The sequence below is a fragment of the Rhincodon typus genome, chromosome 32 (genome assembly GCF_021869965.1).
Source record: "Rhincodon typus isolate 14 chromosome 32, sRhiTyp1.1, whole genome shotgun sequence".
Lineage (NCBI taxonomy): Eukaryota > Metazoa > Chordata > Chondrichthyes > Orectolobiformes > Rhincodontidae > Rhincodon > Rhincodon typus.
Genome location: NC_063363.1, coordinates 33,823,532 through 33,839,157, shown reverse-complemented (window position 1 = coordinate 33,839,157; position 15,626 = coordinate 33,823,532). Strand labels below are relative to the sequence as shown.

Here is a 15,626-nt window from a genome sequence, read left to right as displayed (position 1 = left end):
TAGTGAGAGCTTCTTGCTTGTTCCCCAACTGGTTGGCAATTTAAGCAATTTAATATCAGTGACATTAAATCTCAACCAGCAAATTTCAACTCATATAATTGCTGTTTATTTAGGAGCTTGTCCAATTTATAGTCATTTTCACCTTCGCTAAGTGCTTTAATTACATTAAAAATAAGAATAAATGAATAAAAGTCAATCAACCTTTAATACTTCCAAACTGAGTACTGGCATGTTATAGTGCTCTTCTATAAACTCTCTTTTAGATTATTTTTTCTCTTAGCTGTGTATTTCATGCAATAAGTTAGAATTGAGATAGCTGATAGTATATTGACATTTAAATAATTTTGTGCTTTGTTTTCTATCCTTCTCTCCTAAGAACAGTTTGCTCTGGGTACACTTTCACAGATTTCAGTAGCTTTGCCAAATTGCCATTCTTGAAGAGTTGAGCTTCAATCTCACATTTAGTTATGTGAAACATTAGAATCAAGTGTGGCCCAGTCCACACCTACATACCTATGTTATAGAGTCATAGAGTTGTACAGCACAGAAACAGACCCTATGGTCCAACTTATCCAAGCTGACCAAATATCCTAAGTTAATCCAGTCCCATCTGCCAGCATTTGGCTTATATCTTTTTAAACCCTTCCTATTGACATACCCATCCAGATGCCTTTTAAATGTTGTAATTGTACCAGCTGCCACCACTTCCTCTGGCAGCTCATTCCATACATGCACCACCCTCTGCATGAAAACATTGCCCCTTAGTTCCCTTTTAAATCTTTCCTCTCTCACCTTCAACCTATACCATCTAGTTTTGGACTCCCTGACCCTGAGGAAGAGACCTTGGCTATTCATCTATCCATGCTGCTCATGATTTTCTGATCCTCAATAAGGTCACCCCTCAGCCTCCGACACGCCAGGGAAAATAGCCCCAGCCTATTCAGCCTCTGCCTTTCGCTCAAACCCACCAGCCTCGACAACATCCTTGTAAATCTTTTCTGAACCCTTTCAAGTTTCACAAGATCTTTCCTAAGAGGCTTGAAGGCTAATTGGAGCATTTCTTGTGTTGTTAAATGAATCATCACAGACTAGCGATTAATGGCAGGTCCTTTTCCATTCATATGGCACTGGGATCCAGTGTCAGTTCATTTATTTCTGAGCCACAAAGAGTGTTGTCTGTTTCAAATCTTAGTGGTTGAGAAACCCATGGATGTCAAAGTTTAGAGAAAGTGGTTAGTTTCTACTGTGAACGCTGAAAACTGTGTTGGAACAAATGTTTTCCGAATGTTGGATGATAAAAGATTCTTCCAGTCCCTCTACTCTTCCAGAATGCCAACCTTACCTTTGTCCTATTTACAGAACTGTTTTTCAGAAGAATCCTGTTTTCTGATCATTTGCAATTTTACTCACAAATGTTGTTCATCCTCTGTTCAAAGATGTGGTTCTATAAATAGTTTTTTGAATTAGTTTATGAATCTATTTTTTCAGCTTCTCCTGGAGCAACACAAAGTGTGAATAAGAGCTCAGAACAGCCTCGGCCCCAACCAGGTAATAGTGAAGAGTAAAAGAAAGAGTGTGATGGCCTTGCAGAATGTTCTATCGACGTAGCAATGGAAAGAAATAGGGAGAAGATGTAAGCTGATGTAGGATATTAATTTAGTGTTATTCTTTTATGTTCACTCTCCTTCCATATCTCTAATCTTTTGACTTTCTCTGAGCGCAGGTACAAGCCTAAACATCAAACCTTTCAATCTTCATGGCACTAGCCCTAGGTGGGCTGATGTATAAAGCAACAACCTATTGCTTATCTCTAAAACTGAGAAGATGGCTGTGTGCATATGGAATCAGATTTGTTCCATGCAGGGTTATAGGCTGAATATATATTGGAATAGGAAACTAAATGTTTGTGTCTCTAATGTCCTGGTGCTCAAAATTTCCTGCAATCTGCTCCAAAACTGGATGAGTAAGCTGACTGGGCAATATCAGAGACTGTCTGGTGTAATCAACGTTTACCAGTCCAATACATTTTCTGAGGCAATGCCTGCACAAAGGACAGAGGCCAGAGTGAGCTAGAGGGTGGGTCTGAAACAGAGGAAATTTGATACTTTTCTGACACTTTCTATTTAGATGAATGCTTATTATAGAATTCCAGCATTTGATTTGAATGTTCTTTTAATTTAAATCCATTTTTATTTAGTTTTCCATTCTGGTGAATACTGAGGAGAGTGCTTCTGTATTTCAGATCCTTATCAAATTCTAGGACCCACCAGCAGCCGGTTAGCCAATCCAGGTAAGATGACGAATCAATAAAAGAGCGATTATCTGCAAAAGATATATAGAATGTTGCTGGAGTGTATCCACTGTTCACTCTTTGTACTGAATTAACAAAAGAAAACTGATTTGCAACATCACCAGAAACAATGACCAGTGGACATATGCTCGTTGACTTAAAGGCACAGGCTGATTAGCTGCTATTTCTTTCTGCTATCTCGGATCTGCTATTTATGTCAAAACAATCACCAGAAAGTTCCATATCTTGGCAAAGGAACAAATGGACAGTGCTCCTCAGTACTTCTCAGTTCTTTTTTACAAGCATATGTAGAAAACATTTTGAGAAAGTGATTTTACAGATGCTTAATAGCAGAGCAACATATCTTAAAAACTGAAAAAACATATTGGGCTCCAATGACTGTGTGGAATTGAAATCTGTTTTCTTCAGAACTGTGCAGGTAATGAATTATATTGTGGTGCAGCTTTTCAATGTGGCACAGAGTAATATATATGTTACAGCACAGTATGTTACACTGTGTGGTGGTGTGAAAGTAGTATATCCTAGTGTGGTGCAGTGCATTGGGTAGAATCATTGAATTCTTTAACACAGGAGATAACCTTTCTGCCTGTTCTGGATATTTGAAGGAGGTATTCAATTTGTCTCATTTCTCAACTCATCCCTTCTCCTGTAATGCAGTATTTGAGGGAGTCTTCTGGATGAGATCCAGAAAAAAAAACAAGGTCCTGTCTGCTTTCCAAAGTACCATAAAGGATCTCATGTGTTATTTTGAAGAACAGGGGAATATAATTCCCCAATGTTCAGTCCAATGTTTACATCTCAATCAAAATAATCCAGTCATGATCAAATTGTGGTATTTGGAAGCATGCTGCATGCATGTTGATTGCTACGTTTCTTACACCCATGACTACCTGGATGTAAGGCACTTTGGAATGTTTTGAGTTGTGAAGGGCACTATATAAATGCAGATCTTTCTTGTTAGCCCTGCAAATATTTCCATTTCAAATATACATATAATTGCTTTTGAAGATTACAACTAAATCTGCACCCATCACTTTTTCAGGTAGTGCATTCCAGATCAAAACAACTTCCTGTGAAAAAAGATTCTTAATCTCCATCTGGATTATTTGCCAATTATTTTAAATCTGTGCTTCCCTCCAAATGAGGCCTTACCTGGTTGGTACATAATTTTAATGTAGTGCAGTTTACAAATGTGGTTCGTTAATCACCGTGTAGTTATCATTAAGTTCCATCTCCGTAACATGAAACTCTGAACTTCCCTCAAAAGTTCTACCTCCCCTCCTTTAAAATGCTTCTTAAAATCTACCAGTTTGACTAAGCTGAAGTCTTGGGACTCACAAACAACAAGGCTTTGAAAATGTTTAGTCTTGTCCTATAAGTGTCAAGTATCATTCCACCAAAAAAATACCAAGCAATGATTAATTTCCTACAAGAGAGAATCTGACTAACTTTCCTCAATGTTCAAGTACATTATGGTTATTGAACCCTCAGTCTGAGATCCTGAATTGGACCAGCCATAGAAATACTCAGCGTCACTAGAGCAGGTCAGATGTTGGGAATTCTGGAACAAGTAATTCACCTCCTAGCTCTTTAAAGCTTATCCATATTCACAAGGACACAGTTCAGGAGTGTGACATAGTCCTCTCCATTTGCCTGCATGATTGAAGCTCCAACAGCACACAAGAAGCTCATTACAACTCAGGGCAAAGCACTGTGCTTGAAAGTATCCTAACCAACACCTGAGATATTCACTCACTCAACCACAGTGCACTGTCTTCTGTCTAGAAGGTGCATTGCAGAAACTTGCCATTAGTCTTTTGACAGCACCTTTCACCCTCTATCACCTAGAAACACAGATGCCTGGGGAAGGCTGTTAGTTGTAATTTCTTGTTCAAGCCATAGATTATCGACTTGAAACTATTGTCATTCCTCTACTGTCACTGGTTCAAAATTCTGGAATTCCTCCCTCACTGGCAGCTCAATGGTACATTCTGAAGGGATGTTAATTAATATCAGCCTGGCCAATAATGCCCATGTCCAATTAACTGAAAAAAAAGAATCACGTCAGATGTGCTAGTAACATGGATTTGCCAAAAGAAAATACTGATCTCTAAATGTATGGCATTGATTTTTGAGTGTAATGTAAGGAAGATTGTGACACAGTGGTAATGTCAGAAATCCAGAGCCCTAATAAACTGGGGATGTGAGTTTGGACTCTGCCATGGTAGATGAAATTTGAAGTCAATTTTTAAAAAAATCTGGACTTTAAAAATGAGACCAATGGTGACCATGTGACCATTGTTGTGAAAACCTATCTGATTCACAAATGTCCTTTTGGAGAGGGAATCTTCCGTCCTTGCCTGGTTTAGCCGACATGTGTCTCCAAACCGACAGCAAATAGCTGACTCTTAGCTACCTTCTGTGATGGCCTAGTAAGCAACTCTGTTCAAGGGCACTAAGGGAGAGGCAGTAAATGGTGTCCCAACCAATGATGCCGACATCTAACTAATGAATAAAAAATAACGGACTGATAGACTACTTTAACACTGCATATGCTGTCACTGCGACTACTTTATTGTGTCTCAGTTTATTACAAATAGCTACAATAGTTGATTGTGGGTAAGTTTATCACAGACTGATACAGAATCCATTCATTACAAACTGGTGTTGTTTTCTTCACTGTGGTTTATTTAAGGTTTTATTTATCCTTTCATGGAACCCTTTCTGGCAAGGTCAGCATTTGTTGCCCATCCCAGCCTGCCTTTGGACTGAATGGCCATTTCTCAGGGCAGCTATGAGTCACCCACATTGAAGTGGGTCTGGAGTCAAATATAGGCCAGACCATGTAGGGATGGCAGATTTCTCTCTTTGAAGGAAACTAAGGCATTAATGAGCTAGACAAATTATTACAACGATTATAATAGCTGCCGTCATCACCATTGCTGAGATTATCTTTATTTGTCAGAATTACTAATTGAATTTAAATATTACCAGCTTCTGTGGTAGGAGTTGAGCCTAAATTCCAGGATTATTATCATTGGCCTCTATATGATTAGTTTCATGGCGTTGCTACTCTGTCTCCCACCCCTCTCATCTCCATTAGTGTGTGGCACTGTGGTTCATTCTTCGGTTTATTACACTGTTATACAATATCTTACTGTAGGCCACTGTTCTATTCCATCCCTGGATTTATTACAGATTGGAACTTATTACATTCTGTGTGTGTCTTCATAGAATAGTACAATATTTTACTGAGGTTCAGTTTGTTATTGTGACTCGATTTATTACGAAGTAGTACAAAATTTTATTGTGGTTCAGTAAAATATGATGCCATATCTTATTGTGTGCTAGTTTATTAAAGTGTGCTAAAATGCTTTATTGTGCTGATTGTAACAGTACGAAGCAGTATTTTACTAAAACAGTGTGCTACACTTTTTTTTGTGCTGTAGTTTATTGCAGAGTGACACAATGCCCTATTGTGGTTCAGTTTGTTGCACTGTACTGCAATATTTTATTATGGTTCTGCTAATTCAGTGTTGTACAACAATCTGTTATGGTGCAGTTGCTTACAATGTGTTACAGTAACTTAGTTGAGGGTGGTTTATTTCAGTGCCTTTGCGTGGTTTAGTTTATTTAAGTTTGATATAATATTATATTCAGTTTATCAAAGTGTGGTACTGTATCCTGTCGAGGGTACAGGCTGTTATTTTTATAGTGTCAGACATTATTGTGATCCAGTTTTCATGAATATAGTACAGTACTTTATTAAACTGTTTTATATAGTTTGGAGTTCAGTATTCTGTTGTGATTTAGTTTGTTGTAGTTTGTATTATTTTGTGGTTCAATTTATTAGATAGTGTTGCAGTGTTTTATTATTCCATTAATCTTTGTGTGGTTCAGTATTTTGTGGTGCAGTTTTTAAAAATTATCATTCAGTTTATGACATAGTAATTGACTATCAACGCACAGCAGTGGAATTTTAAATAGTGGTTGAGTTTATTACATTGTGGTGCAATATTTTGTGATCTTTTGATTGTAGTGTGATACAGTATTTCATTGTGGTGTAGTTCATTACAGTATGTTATTGTGGTTCAATCTCTAACAGTGTGGTAGTGTTGTATAGTAGTTCAGTGTAGTGCAATATTGTTCAGTATTATTCAGTTTATTTCTATGTTGTGCAGTGTGCTATTGTAGTTTAGTTTATTATAGTGTAGTATGGTATTTTGTATTTAATTTTATTACAAGCTGATACAATATACTATTACTATTTTTTTGTCGTAATGTGGTACAGCAGCTTTTTGTGGGTCACCTTATCACAGTATGGTACAGTATTTTAATCTGGTTCAGTTTAATGCACTGTGCTCCATTTGTTTTGAAAACGCGGTAAATTATTTCATTCTGATTTGAGCTGTTACAGTTTGTTACAGAATTTTAACATGATTTATGTTTATTATGTTGAGGTTGAATAATTACTGTCATTTAATTTATTACTGGGTAGAACAATGTTTAGTTTATTTTATTGTTGTTCAATTTATTATGCTGTGGTAAAATATTTTATTGTGAATAGCTTATTACAGCTTGTTAGAGTATTTTGTAACCGTGGCTCCGTTCATTAAAATGTGGTACAGTACTTTATTGTGCTGTTTACTGCAGTGTGATACAGTCGTTCATTATTACAATGTGTTGCTGTATTTTTTATGGTTCAATTTTTACAGTGTGCTGCTGTCATGAAGTGCTTCATTGTATTGCAGTTATTTTATTGTTCAGTTCATCACAGTATGGTGCAGTGTTTTATGGTGTTAAATTTATTAATATTTATTGAAACAATCAATATTTATTAGCACAATAAATTGATTATATTGTGGTACAGTGATTTAATATGATTTATTTTTAATGCATTGCAGTTAACTATTTCAGAGTGGTTCAGTTAATTAAAGTGAGACACTATATTGTTTACTTTTTATGGTCTGATGCAACATTTCATTCTGGATACATTATAGTATGGTACTGTGTATTAATGTGGTTCATTTCATTACAGTGTGGTTGAGTGTAACTTTAGTATCATTCAGCTCATTACAGTTGAAACAATATTTTGTTTTGTAATTTCTTTTAGCGGGGTTGAATTTATTGAATTTATTGCTATCTGATACAATATTTTGTGAATTGGTTTATTACCGTGTGTTTGAATATTTTATTGTGACTCAGTTTACTACAATATTGTACAGTATTTTATTGCAGTTCTATGTCTTACAAAACACATGTTATTGTAGTTCAGCTTGGTACAATATTTAAATGCAGACCAGTTTATAACAGTATGGTACAGTTTTTCCTTAAGTTTATAACAGTGTGGGCTAATATATTTTCCACAGCTTTTTTTATTACCATATGATCCAAGAGTTTAGTGTGGATTTTTTTCGACCACATTGTGGTCCAGTAATTATTGTGCAGCACTTTAACATACTGCATGATGCTGAGATATTATGATTCAGTCTTATAAAGTGCTACTGTATTTTACAGTGGATCAATTTATCAGTGTCAGTTGTGGTATTTTCATCTAATGCAGAGACATACACACAATGACCGACAGGATAAAAATGGTCTGGGTTTCAGGTTTTAGCAAAGATTTGTATCTCGGGTTGTGGGTGAGGTTGTTGCTTTGCTTGCCAAGCTGGCTTGTTTTCGTTCAGACGTTTCAGTCACTACGCTAGGTAACATCATCAGTGAGGCTTCTGATGAAGTGATGTTGTTCTACTCCGCTTGGATTTTATACTGTCTGGTCTGTTATGGTGAGTATTGTCATTTCCAGTTTTGTTCTCTATGGGTTTGTATATGGGGTCCAATTCTATATGTTTGTTGATTGCATTATGAGTGGAGGACCATGCCTCTAGGAATTCCTGTGCATATCTATGTTTTGCTTGGGCTATTTTGGTATGTTGTCCTGTAACTTTCCTTAATATCGGTACATTCAGACAATGAAGGCCATCAGTTTAACTGGGACAATGTAACTAAAGTAGCCCAAGCAAAACATAAACATGCATGGGAATTCCTAGAGGCATGGTTCTCAACCCATAATGCAATCAACAAACATATAGAATTGGACCCCATATACAAGCCCATACAGAACAAAACACTACCCACCATAATGGACCAGACAGTATAAATTTCAGGCGGCGTAAAACAACATCACTTCACCGGAGGTCTCACTGAAGATGTTACCTAGCATGGTGACTGAAACGTCTGAATGAAAACGAACCAGCTCGGCGAGCCAGTCAACAATCTCACCCACTACCCGAGCTACAAATCTTTGCTAAAACCTTAAACACCTATGAGTGCAGCACGCTAAAAATTGCCCGACAATGGAAAACCTACACCAACCGATTGAGCTCTACCCACGAACAACTTTACTTTCTCCACGAATACCTCAGGAACCAGGTATTGCCCCGCAGTGTGAAGTACAAACCTCCTCTCAACAACCCACAGGCACACAAAATAGCTGAACAGAACGGGACGTAGAATTGTACGAGTAATGATTAATGATGCCCATAACCGACTCTACAAGTACGTACGAAAAATTTTGTGCCAGAAATCACAATACCTAAACACAATGGACTAGCAATGGACCTCTTTCAAATAACTCTTCTTTCAAGTGGACAGTTCCAATCCAGGTTCCACCTTGATAGAAAGATTCTTCAAACTGATAATCTGATCCATTTTGTGAACCCCCTTGACATTCTTTCCTAAGTTTGATTATCACACATCATGTGAGGACTCAAAATTAGACAGAACAGCTGAGATTTTGTTGAGCCAACAGGGGTCTCACCCAGTGACTGGAGAACCAGTGGAAAGTCATCATCAGTTCAATGGTTAAGATGTTTCTAAGGTTCTCGAGTAGATTTGTAGCTCGGGTTGTGGATGCTGTGGTTGGTTCGCTCACAGCGTTAAGATGTTTAATTGGCCACTGCCTGAGCTACCCTTTGATCGAGGACCCAAGTGTTAGATGTCCCACCCAATGAGAACTACTGGCCAATCAAGCTAGCTGTTCTTCATTGGAGCAGGCCAAGGGAAGCGTTGGCTGCTAGCACCACCACATCTCCCCAAGGCTCAGGATCACAGTAAGACCCCAAGCTAGGTGTGAGTAAAAATGGCTGGAATGGATGTCAGAATCAAGGAAAAAGGTGAGACCCAGATTACAGTTGATAGCCTCAAATATCAAAAATCTTCACTCTTATTCCAAACCACACCAAAAGCTATAGTCAAGGATATGTGGCAGAAACTCCCTTTTATTGTAGTCATGAAGACATTGTATAATGTCTTTCTCAGTCTAAACACTCAGATTTTGCCTCCTGACTGATTCCATTAAGTATCTTCCCTATTACTGACATCCAATTAATGGGCCTATATTTAAGTAAACATATTTTATCTCTTTTTAAAAAAAAAATGTCGACAACACTAATCATCTTCCAATCTAAGAGCCACATCCCATTGAGCTGTTAAAAATTGCACGGATACCATTTGGCCAGTTATCCCATCTATAGTGAAGTTCCTAATTTTATGACAGTGTGGTGCAATATTTTAGGGTGGTTCATTTTATTACTGCAGACACACTATTGTGATTAATTTTATCATAGTATAATACAATTTATTGTGCAGATCAGTTTAGCAGAGTGTGCTAAAAATTAGATTGTGATTTAATTCATTCCAGCATCTTAGTTTAAGTATTGCAGTTTATCACGGTAATTTCCAGGTTTCACTTTATGTAGTATAGTACTATAGTTTGCCTCAGTTTGTCATAGAATGGCATGGTGTTTTATTTGTTACACTTTCCTTCAATGTGTAAAGTATTTTTATATGACACTGTTTATTGTCGTTTGGTGCTGTGTTTTATTATAATGCCCAGTTTAATAGAAACTAAGGTGGAACTTTACTGTTCAGTTTTTCCAGTTTGCTACAATATATTAATCTGTTTCAGTTTCTTCAGTGTGGTACAGTATTTTTGAGTGGTATAGCATTTTAGCAAGTTGCAGTTTATTGCAATGTGAAATTATCTCTTAATGTGGTGCCCTTTATTATTCTGTGGTTCATATTTAGTTTTGATGCAGTTGATTATTGCGCATTAATCTAGAATATTTCAGTTTATCACAATGTGGTGCATCATTTTAGTATAACACAGCCTATTAGCAAATAATTCAGTATTTCCGTCTGGTTTAGACACTTAAAGTGTGACATTGTATTTCAGCACTGTTCAGTTTTTCACAGTTTGTCAGAGTAGTTTGGGATGCTTCGGTTTATTGCCGTGTAGAAACAGATTTTCCTTTTCATTTGCCATTACATGCCACAAATTGCAAAAATTACTGTGACATTGCTGACAGGGTACACAGTATGTTAATGAATTCAAGTTTTTTTTTCATTCATTAGCTAATTGTAAAATTGCACAGGGGACATGAAAACCTCTTTCTATGACCTCACTTACTAGCCAGATCAGTACCTCCATCATTCCAAACAATTTTCCTGATAATGCAAATCGCCTTGCCATTTTTAATTGTTACACGGTCGCATGGCTGTTGGTGTTTTGATTTTTTTGGAAGCTTACTCTCAGAATCTGCTAAAAAGAGAGATTTCCAGACGATGCCATTGTTAGTGCATGCCCTCCTAATTGTACTTTGTGTGCTCTTGGGGTGGAACTGTGGATGTTGCTGGTAATTGAACAGAGTATGTCCAGCTTTTCAATTTCCACAGAATTCATTCCAGCCATGTCAGCAGCTGAACAAGATTGACATCAGAACTAATGTTCTTCAGACACAGCTCTTGACTGATGCAACCATTGATGGATTTGACTCTGCTGAGAGCAGCCTTTCTAGGCTGGTGCAGACAAAAGACGCCAAATGACCTCCTGTGTTGTCACAACTTTGTGAATTCCAAACCCTTTGCAGACCTCAGTGTCATACCAATAACTACTTCTTCCAGTCAATGCATCAAATCATTGGCAGTTGAATCTAGATCTTTAATGTGTCGGCACCCAGAATGTTGTGATAAAGAAGTTATGTTTTGACACAGCAGAAAACTGGGAATAATGGATTGGGAAGTGGAAGAGAAGACCATAAGATATAGAAGGAGAAGTGGGCCATTCAGCCCATCAAGTCTTCTCCACTATTCAATGAGATCATAGCTGTCCCCCAAATCTTTGATTTCACTTTCCTTCCTTTTCCCCATAACCCTCAATCCCCTTACTGATTAGAAAACTGTCTGTCTCAGCCTTGAATATACTTGAATGATCCAGCATCAACAGCATTCTGCTGTAAAGAATTCCACAGATTTACTCCCCTCTGAGAGAAGAAATTCCTTTTCATCTTTGTTTTGAATGTGTAACCCCTTATTCTGAGATAAAGCCCTGTAATCATAGATTCTCCCACAAGGGAAACAACCTTTCTGCATTTACCCTGTCAAGACCTCCAAGAACCTTATAAGTTTCAATAAGATCACCTCTCACTTTTCTGTATTCCAATGAGTACAGGCCTGATTTACTCAACCCCTCCTCAGCTCAGTCCTTTGCATACAGGAGTTGGTAAGTCATGTAAAGGTTGTACAGGACATTAGTGAGGCCTATTCTGGAGTATAGTGTCCAGTTCTGGTCACCCAGTTATAGGAATGATATTATTAAGCTGGAGAGCGTTCAGAAAAGATTTACCAGGATATTGCCGGGTATAAAGGTTTGAGTTATAAAGAATGGCTGGTTAGGCTTGGACTTTTTTAACTGGAGGTAGGAGCTTGAGAGGTGGCCTTGTAGAGGTTTATAAAATTATAAGGGGTCTTGATAGGATTAATGGTAGGTGTCTTTTCCCTAGGATGGGGAATTTCAAAACAAGGGGGCACATTTTTAAGGTGAGAGAAGAGAGCTTCAAAAAAGATATGAGAGGCAAATTTTTTACCACAAAGAAGGTTCATATGTGGAATGAACATCCTGAGAAAGTGGTGGATGTGAACACAATTACAACATTTAAAATATATTTGGATAAGTACTTGAATAGTAAAGGTTTGGAGGGATATAGGCCAGGATCAAGCAGGTGGGACCAATTTAGTTTGAGATTCTGTTCGGCATGGACTAGTTGGACTGAAGGTTTTATTTCTGTGCTGTATGACTCTATGACTCTACAAGTCAATCCCTCCATGCCTGCTATCAGCTGAGTGGACCTTCTTTGGATTGTGGTAAGGATCCCAAATTGTCCTCTGCAGTTTTACCCTAACATACCTTCATTGTTAGCAACTGTAAGTAGCAAACTGTAAGACTCAATTCAACCAGGAGTCGTATAGTAACTTATAGAGTCATCAGGAAAGTTTTGATTTCTCCATGCACCACAGAATTCAATGTCCATATTTTGAATGTTGCAAAGTGTAAGTTAGCTATTTGCATATAATCGCTGAGCTGCAAATGCCTTATCCAAAACTCTTATTTTGTTTCAGGAAGTGGACAAATACAACTTTGGCAGTTCCTCCTAGAGTTGTTGTCTGACAGTTCCAATGCCAACTGCATCACATGGGAGGGAACCAATGGCGAGTTTAAAATGACAGACCCAGATGAAGTGGCACGGCGCTGGGGAGAGAGGAAAAGCAAGCCAAACATGAACTATGACAAGCTGAGCAGAGCTCTGCGCTATTATTACGACAAAAACATCATGACCAAGGTTCATGGCAAACGTTATGCATACAAATTTGACTTCCATGGCATTGCACAGGCTCTCCAACCACATCCAACAGAGTCTTCTATGTATAAGTATCCTTCAGACCTTTCCTACATGTCAGCTTACCATGCACATCCACAGAAGATGAACTTTGTATCCCCTCACCCCACCTCTATGCCAGTGACGTCTTCTAGCTTCTTTGGAGCAACCTCACCATATTGGAGTTCTCCTACAGCGGGCATTTACCCCAATCCAAATGTGCCCCGTCATCCTAACACACATGTTCCCTCTCACTTGGGCAGCTACTACTAGCATTAAGCTTTATTTCTCCTTGCTTTCAAACTTAGGTGAATCCATACCCAATATTGGAACTCTTGGGATCATGGAACTTCATGGAATATTACTGCGTGCCAGAACTGTTGCTAAACTGGATTTCTGTCCATTCCTGAATCATTAGCTAGCTATGGGCATTTTGCCACCTCTGAAGTCTCCAAACGATAATCTGTTGTCTCAAAGTGAACATTAATAACCAAATGAACACATTGTAATAGTTTTGTACGTCAACAGATTTGTAACCAATTTGACCAACTATCAATGATCTTCCATGAAGCAAGAGCAAATATTAGACATTTGCACCAATTAAGAGCTTGTAACCAGTTATTGACATTTGCCAGTCACAGATGTTGTTCCTTTGATCATCATTTAGCAACACTGGATTACTAACCAGTCCTACAATGTATCCACAGTGTAAAATACGCAGTGCGGATCTGCCAACATATTTCCAGTTGGAAGGCCAGTTGTGGGCATTTGACTAGTTTCAAGACTACTGGAAATGAACTTTCTCCCAGATTCTATTTCACTGATGATGCTTTTTCCAGAAAGGACATCTGTTAAACAGGGCCGTCTCCTCAATGAAATGAACTGAAAGAAAGGGCACATCTGTTGGAACATCTAACCTGACAAACAATGTTAACAAGTGAAGAACATTGCTACAAAGAGCTGTGTTTTGTCCTTAGGAATACTAAAGAAAATTTTGATTACACAGGATACGCGAACGCTGTGCGTTTGTAAGAATTCAATGTTGGATCAACCACGCATCCTCGTATAAAGCAAGTTACTGTATAAATTATGCAGAAAATGACAAATCCTTTAAGTTACAGTATTACACGAGTTGACCTCGGTCACAGATGCAGTTTTACTATCAAGTCCATTTTGACAAAATATAGTCATTTTGTAGCCTGTAGATCTTCTATATGTACATTTGGCTCTGCCTTTTTACTGAGTAAAGGGACACATAGGGTAGTAATTGTTGAGAAAACTTTATTCCTATAAAGTGTTACTAATGACAAAAGCACTGATACAGCTATTTTCTATAAGATGCAAATAGCTGGAAGCAAATTATTCCCTAGTTCTTAGAGCTTTTGGACTTTTTTAATATAGCATTATTAAATAATCACCGACACGATTTTCCCATTAAAATGGGGCATCGTCTACTATATATGCAAATAGTTCTTGATGATGATTATGTAACTTTACAATTAATCCCTTGCAGCATATTAAGTATTAAACCAAGACACTTATACAAGGGCTACTTCTGACTTAAAATTAACTGCCATGAACTATTTCCTCAGACAGATGTTTCTGTTATTACATGCATGCATTTTTACATGAAGGCGAACTGTGTACTATTGAAGAAACGGCATGTATAACAGTTTCTTACACTATGTAAAATGTTCAATAAACAGTGGCAATAGGGAGTGCCTTAACAAATCCCTCTCACGGACAGTAACTTGTTACTGATGTAACCCAAATTCTAATTCAAAAGTGTGAATAGTTTAGAGTACCTTATTTTCCTGTTCCTGTTGTTTTCATTCACTCTCATTTTTTTTCTAATTTTCCAACACTGCTCCCAGAACCTAAACCTGTACTGATTTGAATAGACAGAGGCACCAATATTAGTCAAAGGAGTAAGAGTGTAATTTGCAAGTTGTATATCTGTAAACACCTTGTACTGAAAAGGGGTAAGTTGAATGAATTATGCCAGAAAGGACAATTAACGCATATAAACCTGTTTCTGTGATATTGTAACAAACAGATTAATATCTGTTCAAATAACACGGATTGCAATTTATGTGAAAGTAATAGCTGCTGTTATAGAACCATTTTGATGTTGGAATCACAACAACATGCATTTAATACACTGAAATATCCCAATGCATTGAACAGGAGCCTAATGACTTTTTAGAAGTTGACACTGAGCCAAAGAAAGAACAATTAGGACAACTTGGTTACATAGGTTAGTATTACAGGGAAACATAAAGTGGAGTAGAATGATGGAGAAGCAGAGAGGTTCAGAAAGGGAAGCTCGGTGTTTATGGCCTGTTCAACTGAAGGTATGGTGGCCATTGACGGTGAAGCATAGATCAGATTTGGAGGGAGTCAGTAGTCTTGGAAGGTTGTAGGGCTAGAGAAGATGGCAGAGTTGGGGGAATGGAGTATATGGATGGATCGAACATATATTCTTAGTTCCATTTATCTTACCCTGTTTTCTGTTAGTGAATTCCTTTTCACAGTCTACTTGACTTGAGGACTTTCCAGCTATGGATACAGGGCTATCTAGACATTCAGAGCTGCAATGC

At 37.7% G+C, this 15,626-nt stretch overlaps 1 protein-coding gene across 8 annotated transcripts in view; it reads left to right on the top strand.

Annotated features, from left to right (window-relative positions):
• fli1 (Fli-1 proto-oncogene, ETS transcription factor) overlaps window positions 1-14,757 on the top strand; it is a 67,002-nt gene extending 52,245 nt beyond the window's left edge. For 7 of the 8 annotated variants that reach the window (XM_048615629.1, XM_048615626.1, XM_048615627.1 and 4 more), the window contains 3 exons: window positions 1,489-1,548; window positions 2,243-2,290; window positions 12,770-14,757. In XM_048615629.1, coding sequence (XP_048471586.1) covers window positions 1,489-1,548; window positions 2,243-2,290; window positions 12,770-13,299 — 638 coding nt within the window. In that variant the 3' untranslated portion in view covers window positions 13,300-14,757. Of the gene's footprint in view, window positions 1-1,488; window positions 1,549-2,197; window positions 2,292-12,769 lie in introns of those variants that run through there. The other variant, XM_048615633.1, reaches the window with a different exon arrangement.
• Window positions 14,758-15,626: the final 869 nt, after the last annotated feature.